This window comes from Syngnathoides biaculeatus, chromosome 12, assembly GCF_019802595.1.
Source record: "Syngnathoides biaculeatus isolate LvHL_M chromosome 12, ASM1980259v1, whole genome shotgun sequence".
Lineage (NCBI taxonomy): Eukaryota > Metazoa > Chordata > Actinopteri > Syngnathiformes > Syngnathidae > Syngnathoides > Syngnathoides biaculeatus.
The window spans coordinates 4737053-4750688 of record NC_084651.1 but is presented as its reverse complement, the minus strand read 5'-3'; the positions used below and the strand labels follow the sequence as shown (position 1 = coordinate 4750688).

At 42.2% G+C, this 13636-nt stretch overlaps 1 protein-coding gene across 3 annotated transcripts in view; it reads right to left on the bottom strand.

The window, feature by feature from the left end:
• Window positions 1–609: 609 nt before the first annotated feature.
• The window catches only part of tp53bp2a (tumor protein p53 binding protein, 2a), a 33341-nt gene continuing 20314 nt past the window's right edge, over window positions 610–13636 (bottom strand). For 2 of the 3 annotated variants that reach the window (XM_061836979.1, XM_061836980.1), the window contains 11 exons: window positions 12899–12946; window positions 11715–11907; window positions 9285–9374; window positions 8309–8430; window positions 7842–8217; window positions 6630–7474; window positions 5694–5831; window positions 5478–5611; window positions 4796–4962; window positions 3099–3298; window positions 610–2721 (listed from right to left, as the gene is read on the bottom strand). In XM_061836979.1, the coding sequence (XP_061692963.1) occupies window positions 2680–2721; window positions 3099–3298; window positions 4796–4962; window positions 5478–5611; window positions 5694–5831; window positions 6630–7474; window positions 7842–8217; window positions 8309–8430; window positions 9285–9374; window positions 11715–11907; window positions 12899–12946 (2355 nt within the window). In that variant the 3' untranslated portion in view covers window positions 610–2679. The remainder of the gene's footprint in view (window positions 2722–3098; window positions 3299–4795; window positions 4963–5477; window positions 5612–5693; window positions 5832–6629; window positions 7475–7841; window positions 8218–8308; window positions 8431–9284; window positions 9375–11714; window positions 11908–12898; window positions 12947–13636) is intronic. The other variant, XM_061836981.1, reaches the window with a different exon arrangement.

Sequence of the window (13636 nt, the reverse complement as noted above, 5' to 3'; positions counted from 1 at the left end):
AACTTGTTTCCTCGCATTTGAAAAACTAATTCAGTTTGCGGAGTTCTGTATTACAAAATTCATCAAAAATTTCACAGAAAATGTGTTTTCTTGCTTGTCCACTGATGAAGTTTGGGAAAATATTTACGTTGGTTTTTCGCGAAAAACCGATGGCCTATAAAGGTGAAGCAGAGAGTGAACAACAACCATAAACAAAACTTTGATCAAGTGAATTAAGTTCATCAGAAAATAAAAAACCCTTTACGAACTTTTAACAGTGTCAAAGTAAGTCTTTCTAACTTACCTGTGGAATCTTTTCTTACAGCCACGAAACTGGCAATTGATGGACCAGGTAAGGCGATGGTTGTTTTGGGAGGATCAAGATGGCGGATATCTGCTTTCGGCGACTTCAGTTTTGGTGGCCAATAAGCCATCCATTTTTTTTTTTTTTTTTTTTTAAGATCAGTGGGACTGACTGACTCACCGTCAAGGTTGAATTGCGCCTCTTGCTCCAAAGTCTGCTGTGATCGGCTCCAGACGGCCGATATGGAGCCCATCACAGTCGAGTGGCGACGCTAATCATTACAAATGCTCTGGAAAAATGTAGGTGAGGGAAAACAAAAAGCTTCACGTGGTACAAAGTCTTTTTATTATAAATGTTGAAAATACTACAGTACATTTGAGGTTACACTTCTTAAGACAGCATATGGAAACATGGTAACAAAAATATATATATCTGCACTGTGACATATGCTCAAAATAAGTACACAAGTTCCATATTGTTATATATATATATATATGAGAAAAAGTCCATGAATTAGGGATACATGCTAACTTAACTGTTCCTCGGTAGTCATCTTAACTTGTCATTGTACATTACTATTAGGGGGAATATAATATACTGCATATTCTCTCTGGGTCGTTTTCACTCCTATGGCGTCAAATCACTAGTTTGTGACTAAGAAGCACATTTAAACAAATAGTGGCATCTCGGCCCAAGCACAATGGCCGTGGAGTCATTTGTACATTTACAGCGTAACATTGATATGCAAATTAAGGTCGAAACTTGTACGCGCTTTGCACTTAGTAAGACAATTCAGTGCACTAGGAGAATGTCTGTCTTACTAGTAATACATTTTGTTTTATGAGCATAACCAAAAGATAGATATCAAGGACAAGCAATGTTCAATTGACTTAGCTAGCCTTGATTTTGAATAACCGCAACAACGGCGAGCGCACTAGTAGAAGACCAGTTTCCTGGTTTAAAAAAAAAATAAAAATCTATTGCTGATGCTTTTGACTAAAGAGACTAGTTCGGTATCCCTGATATTCCACGTACTAGTAGGACGACTAAGATACATTAGTGTAACGACTGTCTTATAATTAATTTTTTTCAAATCGAATAAATAATGTAACTACTTTCCATTGCCTCGATATTAATCTTAAATTGTATGTACTAAAACATCCTCTGCAGTCATTTGACAATTCAGTATAATAGCAGACTTTGGACCGAGTAGTATCTTAAGATGGACATTTTTTTTTTTTTTTTAATGATGACTGAGAATTTATTCTATATTAAGATTTGTGTAAGAGCCCATCTACTAGCGCGCTAAATTGTCTGACCGGTAACAAAGAGTACGCATAGCAGGAAACGGGCCTGAAGTTGAATATCAAGAATACCGAAAAACGCTCAAAAAGCTTTTGGGCGTCATCGGCCACGTGCTGAACAGCAGTTAATCGAATAGTAATAATCAATTGATATATATTTTTTTTTAGCTGAGGAGACGTGACACCTCCAGTGCAGATATACAACGAGGCACAGTCAAATAAAAACAAAACTCCGCTCAAGATTGTCGTGGTAACGGAGAATTTTTACGTTATTTCATCAGCAACGCCTATTTCCTCATCATGTGACGCTGTTCAAAAAAAAAAAAAAATGGACCACAACCTGATAGCCGTGGTTAAAAAAAAAAACAAAAACAAAAAACAACAACAAAAAAAAAAAAACGTTGAATACTGCACGTTCTGTTTACATCCCTAGTTGCAGTCACTTTCACAAATTTGTACGACAATGATAAAAAAATAAAAATAAAAAATTAGCGGCACTGCGACAAAAATGTGGAGAAAAGTGCCACAGTTGGGCCAGAAAAGTGTTCACTAGTTTATCCTTCATTTTAGTGCAGGGGTGGGGAACCTTGAGAAAAAAAAAAAAAAAAAAAAAAAAAAAAAAAAAATCCTCCAAGGGCATTACTGAATTTATGAATATGAATTTTTTTTTTTTGCAACAGTTCCACAGAGGTTTTATTTTCCGGAAATGGTTAATAAGGTGATGTAGGTTCCCCCAGCCCTGCTTTAGTGTTACTTCATTCCATCAGTTTCCTTCTCTTCCCGGATTGTTAAAGCCAGAAAAATTAGGGATGTTGGAATTTGGGGTAAAATTTCAGGATGAATCGAAAATGCACAAACCTAAAAGGTGGACTGAATCTGGCCTTCTCTACACTTCTGAATATAAACTGTTCAACGTTTTAAACACCTTTTGCACACCATTCTGAGGTGAACAGCACAATTCACAGCAGGTGTTTGATCCGTGAACATTTCCAAGGACATTCACATCTGTGCCTTTAGTCTGAGGTCCCGAAATTTTACCACAAAGTCCAACGTAAGAGTAGTGAATGTGTGTGTTGAAATGTGCAGGAATCCTTAAGCGAGGCTTCTCTGTCGTGGCTTTATCCTCGGGTACAGCTGTAAGAGGCAAATAAATAAATAAATAAATAAAATAAAGATGACAACCAAGTGTTAAAAGTCATACAAATAAAAGGTGTGAGCAGTGATGAATGAGACCTCGCTCATACTATGAAACAAGGCAACTCGTGACAAAATTTAACTTAAACTGGCTGCTTCAAACCAAAATGGCCACTTTTATCTTTTAAGACATGGCTTTGAGAGTTTTTGCAATGCCTAAAAAGACCCTGGAATGGCTCCTTTCAAACAAAATGGGCAACTTCCAATGCCTTTTTTGGACATGGCTTCTTAAGATTTTTTTTTTTTTTTTTTTGCTCAGCAAAACTGGCTTTGCGGGGTTGGGGGTGGGATTTATTTTTTTTGTCGTCGTCTCTTACCCCGATCAGGTTACGGGGAATGTAGCCCTCGTTATCTCCCAGGCGCGCCCACCACCACTCAATCTCGTCCTCGTCCTCCCGGCGGATGACCGTCATGCAGTCCCCCTCGCGGAACGACAGCTCGTCGGGATTCTCTCCCGTGAAGTCCCAGAGTGCGTAGACCACGCCCCTGTTCATGATGCCCATCTTCTCTTGAACACCTAAGCACACAAAAATGAGCCTTTTGACATACCGAACTAACAAGTGCAACTTTAAGTGACTGTTTTTTGTTGATTTTTTTTTTCCCCCCTTCGGAAAATCTGGATTAGCTGGAAAGCATTGGCCTCACAGTTCTGAGGTCCCAAGTTCAATCCCGGACCCGTGTGGAGTTCACATGTTCTTCCTGTGACTGAGTGGGTTTTCTTCGGGCACTCCGGTTTCCTCCCACATCCCAAAAACATGCATTAATTGGAGACTCTAAATTGGCCTTAGGTGTGATTGTGAGCGCGACTGTTGTCTGTCTCCATGGGCCCTACGATTGGCTGATACTAGTTCAGGGTCTGCCCTCCCTCCTGCCTGTTGACAGATGGGATAGGCTCCAGCATTCCCCGCGACCCTTGTGAGGATAAGCGGCTAAGAAAATGGATGGATGGTGTTATACGGTTTCAGTGTAATAAGTAGTATGCTGTCACACTGTGCCAAGGCAGCACTGAGCTCTACTAGAATTAGCTACTAGAGTAGTATTAAAAGTAAGAAGAGGCAGAGAAGGTCCTCAACGTCCAAGTCAAGTGCCACTAATATCTCATATCCCTACAGAAAAAAAAAAGTAATATGGCTATGACTTATTGTTGTATGCTCTGCTTGTATATGTGGTTGTTAATGTAACAGTTAATTGGGGCTACGTTTCTGCTAATGTCTATGGAGATTCGCATTATATGTTTGCATTAAGACAGCTCATTTTCTTTAGATGAAATGAGTTTTACATATGCTTAATTAAAATTTTGTGTGTCAGTTTTACAGTAAACCTAAACCGAGTGACAAATAGCATCAATCAAATACGGAATATCTCTTGTTTGGAAAAATGTGCAAGTCTGTTTCTATAATTCCCAGACTACAGAGCGCACCTGGTTATAAGGCTCACCCAGTACATTTGTAAAGGAAATATCATTTGGTACATATACATGTCGCAGCTGTGTAGAAGCCACAAGTACCCAAACACAAACGCACATTGAAACACCAGATATTTACAAAGACGGTACACAGAGTTCAACACTAACGCTAGCGCTAACACCGCGCAAAGGCTAGCGCTAACAGGGCTGGTTTAAAAAAACAACAACAACAACATCACAGTAAAAGTCACATCCTCGGCACATATATTCCACCGGTCTCACTCTTACCTTTTCAGCTCGAGTGCCCCCTTGATGCCGTTAGAAAAAAATGCACAAATTAGCCGCATCACTGCATAAACCGCAGGGTTGAAAGCGCGTGAAAAAAGTTGCAGTTATAGGCCGGAAGTTACGGTATACTCTACAAGTCTTCCATGTCTTGAGAGTAAAAAACCAGCAATTATTATTATTCAGTTAAGTATTTTATGAGGTTTTAAATGTTGATAATCAAAAATTTCCATTCAAAATTTTCTAGATTGCAGGCAGATCTGGAACCCATCTAAAATTATAAACATGGGATTACTGTAATGCCAAAAGTCATATCCAACTGACCATAGAGAAACTGGGAGCACTGGGTGTAACCTTCCTCCATCTCCTCGCACTTGTCGGCCGCTGTCTGCATGTCGCTGTACGTCGTGTTGAAGACGGCGGCGGCGGACTCCACCAGGAACTTGCACACTTGCACGTTATTGCAGGAGGCGGCGCAGTGAAGCGGCGTCCTGAGGTGCAAGAAGAAAAGACCGTGTCAGAAAGGTCATTTTTGCTTCGTCCAGCTTGATACTTTTTTTTGCCTTTCGCTTTTAAATCAGCAGGTGACAAATTCTCCCAAAAGGTTTATTTTTGTGTTTATTTTTTTTGGTATCAATCAATCTTGGAAGGAATAATTTTCCACGATGTCCCCCCCCCACACACACACACACACACACACACACAACAACACTCACTTCCACAGAAAAAAAAAAACCAAAGTGGTCCCTTAACTGACGAGTGCTCCAACTTGGAGGTTTTTCAAATTACGAATAAACACCTGGTTGATTTTTTTTTTGCTTTTTCAAATCTTAGAAATAAAGCTAATCCCAAAAGGGAATTTTTTTTAAAACTATTATTGTTTTTTTTTTTTTTTTAAATAATCTTGTCATTTTCTTTCTCTGTGATCAAAGGGATAAGGCCTGACCAAAAGAGAAAGACCTGACAACCTTTTTAAAATCTGACTTGCGTGCGTGTTCCGACTCACCAGCCGTCACTGTCTGCAGCGTTGACGTTGACGCCATATTGGACAAGAAACTTAACGATCTCCGTGTGTCCGGCGCACACAGCGTTGTGTAGCGCGGTGATGCCTTCGTCGTTGGGCTGGCTGGGGTCCTCCACCTTTAGCGCGAAAGGTGGGAAAAAAAATATTACATGCGAATCCCAAACAGAGAAGGTCCAGGTTTTGGGTTTGAGCCTTTACCTCATAGATGATTCTCTGGACCAGGTCGAACTCTCCTTCCAGAGAGGAGTCGAGAAGCAGGGCCAGCGGATTGAATTTGACTCTCATGTTGTGGTCGATGCGTTCCGAGCCAAGTTTGCGCAGGTTGGTCCTTTTGCCCTTCAAGACACAATCATAACAATGAGCGTGCTACAACACGTCCACTTTGTGCTGTGGTTGTGCTCAACTGAAGCAAGGAAGACAGATCCCCCCCCATACACGATTAAGCCAAGCGGTAAGAAACAATTTCACCTCTCTTAACTGAGCGTTATGCAACCCGATTAGCTGGACAAACAAAAGAGAAGGTGGGGCTCGAGATAAATAGGCCACAACATTGATTTCTAATTGGTCGCCTTTTTTGGGGTAAAACCGATACAAATCCACCTCTGACGGTAGGGTCACAAGGACGTGTAAACTGGTGTTTATTTTTAAACCAAAGTGTGTCTCAGAGAATGAGGAGGAGTGTGGAAATCCGGGAGAAAAGTAGGCTGACCCTCTACTTTGTTTAATCAGAATAAGGACCGTTTTCTCCAAGAAACAATACAGTCCCTGATGAGGATTATCTAATTATATAACGTCGACCCGGGTCATGACTGTTGATTCAACAAATCTTGTGGACCCAACAAACATCGAGAGCTTGATTTAAAACTTAAAAATAAAAAATTTAATTTAAGTTTAAGGACACGATGTTGACACGGGGTTAGGTTTTAAACTTTGGGTTTCAACGCCTGGGTCAGGGTTTTAAATTAGGGTCTGAAGCCAGAGTTCAGTCTCAAATTTAGATTTCAAGCCTGGGCCAGGGTTTCAAGAAAAAAAAAAATTACTTTCAAATAAGGGTTCAAGTCAGAAATGGGGTTTCAAATTAGTGTTTCAATACAGCGTCAAAGTTTTAAATGAAGATTAGGGTTCATGACTTACTGGAGGCAGAGCAACCTGACCGGTCACCTCGGGCGCTTTCATATTAAAGGTGTCCTCGGTCAGGGTGTCCTGCTCTGCTCCGCTGGGGTACGGAGGTGGCGGGTAAGGGGGGAACTCTTCCAGGAAGCCCTCTGGATGCGGAGGGGGGAGGTTGGGGATGGGGTCCTCCATACCAGCAGGTGGCGGTGGCGGGAAGAGCGAATCTTCGGGTCGAGGGGCCGGGTGTGACGGAGGAGGCGGGGGGACGATGTCTTCGGCGTCGAGGATGACAGCAGTCGATCTGGTTTGTTCGGAGGGAGCTGGATGGTGAACGGTCACACCTGGGAACTGGGGTCCCTCCAGGGATAGTCCCGGATCTGATGGGTGGTTCTCTGCACTGCTCAAAGGGCCCGGAATGTGGGGCCCCATGTTTACCTCTGCTCCCTTCTCTGCTTCTCTAGGTGTGGCGGGAGTGCTCGGCATGATCACGGTGGTTTCCATGGCTGCCAGGGTGGTTTTCTGGTAAAGGAGCTTCTGGATGTTGGGCCCCGTGGGTCCCTCCGGCTCCGTGATGGAGCTGCGCTTCTTTAGGGGCCGAGGGGCGTTGTAGAGCTTCTTCCTGAGGGCCTCCAGGTCCCCGTCGCTCTGGTGCCGGTAGGGGTTAGAAATGAAAGGGAGCAGCTTAGTGGGGCTGAGGGGTCGCGGGATGCGCTCCACCTCTGGTTGGCCGCCCTCAGAAGGACTGGGACCTGCGTGGTTTGCGTTGTTGTGGTCCACCTCTGATTCCAGCGCCGGGGAGTGACGTTCCAGGTAAGGGTTCTCTGGGTGCTGGGAACCTCCACTGGGAATCACCGGCTTCCCATAGACTGCAAATAGGACAGGTTAAGTGCTGTTGACAAGCTGCTGGAGAACAAGTGTCCCTGAATGCATCATGGCCACAGTTTACGCAAACCGAGGAGGAGCATAATGAAATAATGTTGCCGTACTTTTATCCATTTATAACACTGGGATAAAATTTCTCCATCTACCACCCACCCGGGTATATGAAAATGTTATGAAACAGTAAAGCGAGCACAATGAAAACATCTTCATAAACACCAAACCAGCTCATCACATCCTAAGTGTTTGAAATTAAGGTCATACTGATGAATATTTGACATGCTCATTCAGCAGTGAATTATTTAATGTTTGCATGATTTTTTGGGGGGTGGGGGGGGGGGGTGACGTGCTTACCACTAACAAAGCCATTGGGCCGGCTTTGAGATCTGCTGAGGGCCCCCTGGATACCGGCCTGCTGAGTGTACATTGAGTAGATGGAGCTGGTGGCGAGGGTCTGCGGCTTGGAGGAAGGCAATTCTGGGGTGAAAGGCCGTACGGTGGCAGCAGGCGGTGGGTCCGTCTGCTTTGGAGGCAGTGGGAGTGTCTGGCTCTGGGAGGGCGGGAGAGGGACGTTGCCTTCGCTGTGGCCAGCCTGGGGGTGGCTGCTGTGAGGCTTAGTTTTAGGAAAGGTGCCCATGTTGACGCCCTGTTTGCCGTATGGGATGACATTTGGGCCTTTTGGTTTAGTGGGCACAGGCGGTGGTACCTTGATTGGCACCTTTGGAGCAGACTAAAATGACAAGATGGCAAAACCAATTAAGATACACTACTTTAAATGTTATTTGCGCAGAAGCTCTGATGATATTTGCTTTGCTTCTTACCTGGGCATCCCTGACCAAGTCATCACTGCTCTGGTTTTTGCGGAGGGACGTGGCAGGAACCTCAGTTGGCTCGAACAAGGAAAGTGGACGTACCTTCCTGTCCCTCTTGGGCTCGGCGTCATCTGATTAAAACGTCACCAAAAAAAAAAAAAGAATGTGATTTCATTTGGACACAGTGTGCGCTACACAAAGCGAAAAGAAAGTCCAGGTTTTGTAAACGCTTTGTCCCCGGCCGGGCTGGTTGATTAGGGCTCAAAGACCCTACAAATTTAGATGTGTGTTTCTAAATAAATCATAAATGAACTTTTAATAAGCCAAGGCACATATCTTACATTTGAAAAATATCATGTAAAAAACCAGAGACCAGAGAGAAGGTTTATGGATGTGGTGAGGGAAGACATGAGGGCAGTTGGGGTTAGAGAGGAAGATGCAGGAGATAGGCTAAGATGGCAAAAGAAGACATGCTGTGGCGACCCCTAACGGGACAAGCCGAAAGGAAAAGACGATCATATAAAAAACCTCAGTAGATACCGACAAAGAACATGTCAAAAAAGTGGTAACAAGTCAATTATACACCTTCTGCCGTCAAAGAAGAGCATTTTTTTAATTCTCTCTATATAATATGCCACTGCCATACATAGATAATCAAAGACATTATTTGTTGTAAAGAAATGGTATTTTGACCATCCATCCATTTCCATAGCCGCGTATCCTCACAAGATGTTTGTTTCATTTTTTTAAACTCAAGGATTCTTTACACTTTTGTGATGTGCCAAATTTTCAAGACTTATTTTCACTTCATAGTGATTAAAATTAAATGTTTTCACATAAAAAAAGGCTTCATACAAAACAGGCTTTGCTTTTTTCCCCCCTCACTCTTTTAATGTGGAATTAGAGTTCTTTCTCCTGATATCAAACAAAAACACTTTAGTAGACTAGTTCATCCCTGCTCACACCCATTTGTGTGTTTGCTTACCTTGGTCTTTGTGGGAGTGCGATGTCATTCGTGGGAGTGTTGAAGAAGCTGGAACATGACCGTTGGACTCCAGTTTCGAGGAATGGTTCCCTGAAGGATAGATAAGCGAGCAGAAGATGAATAAAATAATTAAGAGGCAATTTGTAAAGGAGAGGCTTCCGCACACTACCGTGTCCCTTAACCAGAAAATGCAACCCTTTCCCAAGTTGATGTTGTAATTGTGTTGGGAAAGCTTACAGTCATTGGAAAGATCTGGTAGGAGTGACGAGATAATTATTTGAATTCATGAAGATTTCCATGAACAACTCTGAAAACATTTTTTTTTTTTAACTTTGAAATGCTCCCTTTTCAAACACAAAGATTCCGATTCGTGCATAGGTATATCCACACAGGATTGTCACTTCAACTCAAAAAAACAGTCAAGGTAGAATCTAGTCTCCAAAAACCTCCAAAAGTACTATGAAATCACAATTGCGACGCAAACATGGTCAAGCAAGAAAATCAGGTTATCATTTTCCTCACAAAGATAATAGCAATATCAATAGAAAGCCAGAGAGAAGCACGGCAAGCACCACTTCGTTATACCTTTTCTCTTGGCCCGAAGCTCTTTCAGAGGCTCAAACAAGAACATGGCTTCTGAGGAAGATGGATTCCAAAGGAGGGAGGAGGGGGGAGATAATCAATAACCATATAGCCTGAGAAGTGGACATGTAAGCTGGTCTGAGCAGGGGCCTGAGATATTACACAAAGTCGCTTCAATAAAGCAGTTTTCAAATCCAAAGCCACAGTTCGAGAGATGAAAACAACATGGACGCTTAGGGGGAATACTGATGGATGACAGTCATGCATTGGGCAATGCAGATTTCCTTATTTATGCCATGAATTCAATAAACTACGGACTATTAGGCATCTGAGTAAAACTCGTTTTTGTACAAATGCAATTGTACAATATGAAATTACTAAGAGCAGTTTTTGATACAAACCCTCTTCACCATGCATTCTTTTTCAGAGCCGCTTATTCTCACGAGGGCCGCGGGAGTGCTGGAGCCTATCCCAGCCATCAACGGGCAAAAGCTGGGGGGTACACCCTGAACTGGTTGCCAGGCAATTGCAGGGCACATGGAGACAGACCTCAGCCGGAATCACAGTCACACCTAGGGGCAATTTAGACGCTCGAACTAGTTGTGCGCTGCTCCAAATTTCTTTTAATGCTCCGCTGAATTTCAACTTTAAAGATGGTACGTCTCCATATTTTGACGGCACATCAGGAAATTAAGTGAATGGTGTTTGCTACAGAGGAGGCAGCTCTTTGAGGAAATGCTATAATCTATTTTTAATATGTAATGAACGGTTACCGAGACACATTCAAGAACAAGCCAGCAAATTATGAAAGAAAAAAATTACCAGGATGCACAAACGGCATTGATTTGCTCCGTTTTACAAAGCACATGAAGGGTCACTGCAAAACAAGCCAAGAAAGCTCTTTTGAAAGCTACTGATGCTTAAAAACCAACACAGCAAACCAGGAGGTTAGCGGGCTACCTTCTGAGCTTAAAGTGACATCAAAAGGAGCGGGAGCGTCACATTTCTCTGCTCCTGCAGGGTGCAGTGCAGTCTTGTCAAAAGTTGGTCTTCCACCAAATACAGTGGTGCCTTTAGTTACAATTTTATTTTTTTCCTGTCACCTCATTTGTGATCATCACAACACTTCATCATGTAACCGAATTGAAATAAATCAATTACCCACAGTTTTCCACTTTGTCCCATTCACACTGTAAATACATTTTAATTTTAACCCATTCATGGGCAGCGTCCCATTTTTTGGGACATCATGATTTTCACGCATTATATCCTTCAGTATATCAAAATATTTAACTGTTTTAATCTGAAGCCATAATTTGGTATCAGGAGAGGATAACTCATCCGTCAAAGTTAGCATGGAGTTATTTCCCTTTCCTTCCTGATCCAACATGGCTGCTTCAAGTACACATGGAGCGTTTTTCAAGAGAGGAAAGGGAGAAAGGTCAGTATGCAACCAAGTATGTCTTCAAAATGCTAATCCCTCAGTATTATTAATGCGCAGGTGTCATTCTAGAGTAAGAATTAATTCATAAACATATCAGTAGTATGTACCACTTCATAGAACTGGTAACAGAACAGACGGGTCAGTTTTGGGACGCTGCCCGCGAGAGGGTACATCTTCTTTGCCCTTTGATTTATGCATTAAACGAAAAAGAAGTGTTATTTCCTTGATTGTGGCCTGTTAGGAGACTTTTATCTCAAAAAGGCAAATAGTTGCCACTCTGCCCATGATTAAGGTTGGTTAAGAAATGAATACTGGTCTGTTGATAATGTCCATGTTAGATGGGCATTCTTTGCCCACTCCCGAGTTAAGAGGCTGTTGGACGGTAAAGAGAAGTGCTAACTCACCTGTTCCACCCTTGCTCTGCAGATCATGCGTTGGCAAGGTAGTGGTGCCGTCTGGGTAGGCTGGTTTTACAAGCAGCTCGTGTCTTCCGGGGCCACCGCGGGGGAGCGTGGATGATTGGATGTAAGGGCCGACCGCTGCCACACGAGATGTACCACCTGACTGTTGCTGGCTGGCTGGTCCGTCAGAAGGCGCCTAGTGATGGGGGGGAAACAACAGAATATGATTTTTTTGTTCAAACATTTTAAAGTGGAGAACACCCAGGAAGAATCTGTACTAAACTGTATTAAAATGAAAATATTTCAATCTATGTATGGGTGGCAAAACTCCAATGTCAGCATAAGGATGCCAGCAGTCAAATATTCCTCACAAGGTTGAAAAAAAAAAAAAAAAAAAAGGTACAATCGGTACCTTGATTACAAGCACCCCAACTTAAGTTTTTTAAAGTTACGAGCTTTCGCTTGGTTGTTTTGTGTGCCCCCCCCCCCATGTCAAAAATCGGAATTACGTACAGGCTTTAGATATGCCTGCAAATTGAATCAAGTTATGAAATAAATTGACTCATTCAGCTACTCAGACACTCTTCCATTTAAGTGAAGAAAGCCAAAAGCCAACATCGCCGATACATCATCAGTCAGTTATTGAATGAGACAGCCATGCATGCTTATACTAGTGCTATTTTTCAATAAAATTAAAAGTGAAAAAATGTTAAGTTTTGGTGGAGCTGGAATGAATTCATGGCAAGTCAATGGGAAAAACTGATTTTCATATTTTCTATCGAGCATATTGTGTTACATCCTTGGTCACATAACTTCAACTCATAAATCAAATCTACATTATAATTCATGTCATATTGCAATATTGTAATTATTAGTGTAAAAAAACTTTTGTTGCTATGTGAGCAAATATGGTATATACTAAATAAATGCGTGTAAACAACTACAACTAAGACTTTCACTTTGTTCATGAGAATACAGTTATCAAGATCAAAATGTTGGCGCACGACGTGTATCGTACCTTGAATGAATGCGATCGTGCAATGTGCCTGACAAACTTGAAATGACGCACTCCGCCTATCAAGGTTTTGTTTTGTTTTAAGAGTCAATAAAACCCCGTGCAAAGTCAAACTGCAGATAAGAGGAAAATGGAGAACAGATGGTCCTGCATTGATGCTAGTTTTGATTACCTGAGGATGGGTGTCTTTTGAAGCCCTCTCTTTAGTGGGATAGCCATTCTTGGGGAAAACAAAAGCACAAACATGCAACAGCAATTCAAAAAAAAACAAACAAAAAAAAAACTAACAAAAAAAAATACTGTCCCCCTTTGTATTCCCTATCCAGTAACCTGGCCCGCCTCTTCTGGGGTATGCTGAACTCCTTTGACTCACAGATGAAGAGTAGCCTTAGTGAGCGGGTGAGTGTGTGTGTGTGTGTGTGTGTAGCGCATGCATGTCAGCCAGACATTTCTTGTTGGGTCGGAGGAGAGAGCAGCTTGGGATGGAGAGAGGCTTTGTGCGGGTGTGAAAAAGGCCCGCTCATTATGATTCTGGGCAGCGTGGGTGAATCACCTCCTCGCAAAACCTTTTCAGGACCTCCTGTCTGAATGTGTGACACTAGTCCTACTTTACTGTGCATGTAAAATAATAATGGGCTTCTTAAGGGGGGGGAAAAAAAAAAAAAACAAAAACAAAAAAACACTTTTGAGAAGTAGAGTGGAACAGGTGCAGCCGACTAAATTAGAGCATAGAACATTTATTGGAGAAATTCATTGTTGAGATGGTCAATGTGGGGATTAAGCTGAAATCTATTAAAATCTTTTTCCAAATTAATGGTATTTCACTGTGTGGAGGGATTTTGAATTTATGAATTTCACTTTTTGAGTTGAACTTTGGTTTTTCACAATGTTCTACTCTATTGCTAGGCAC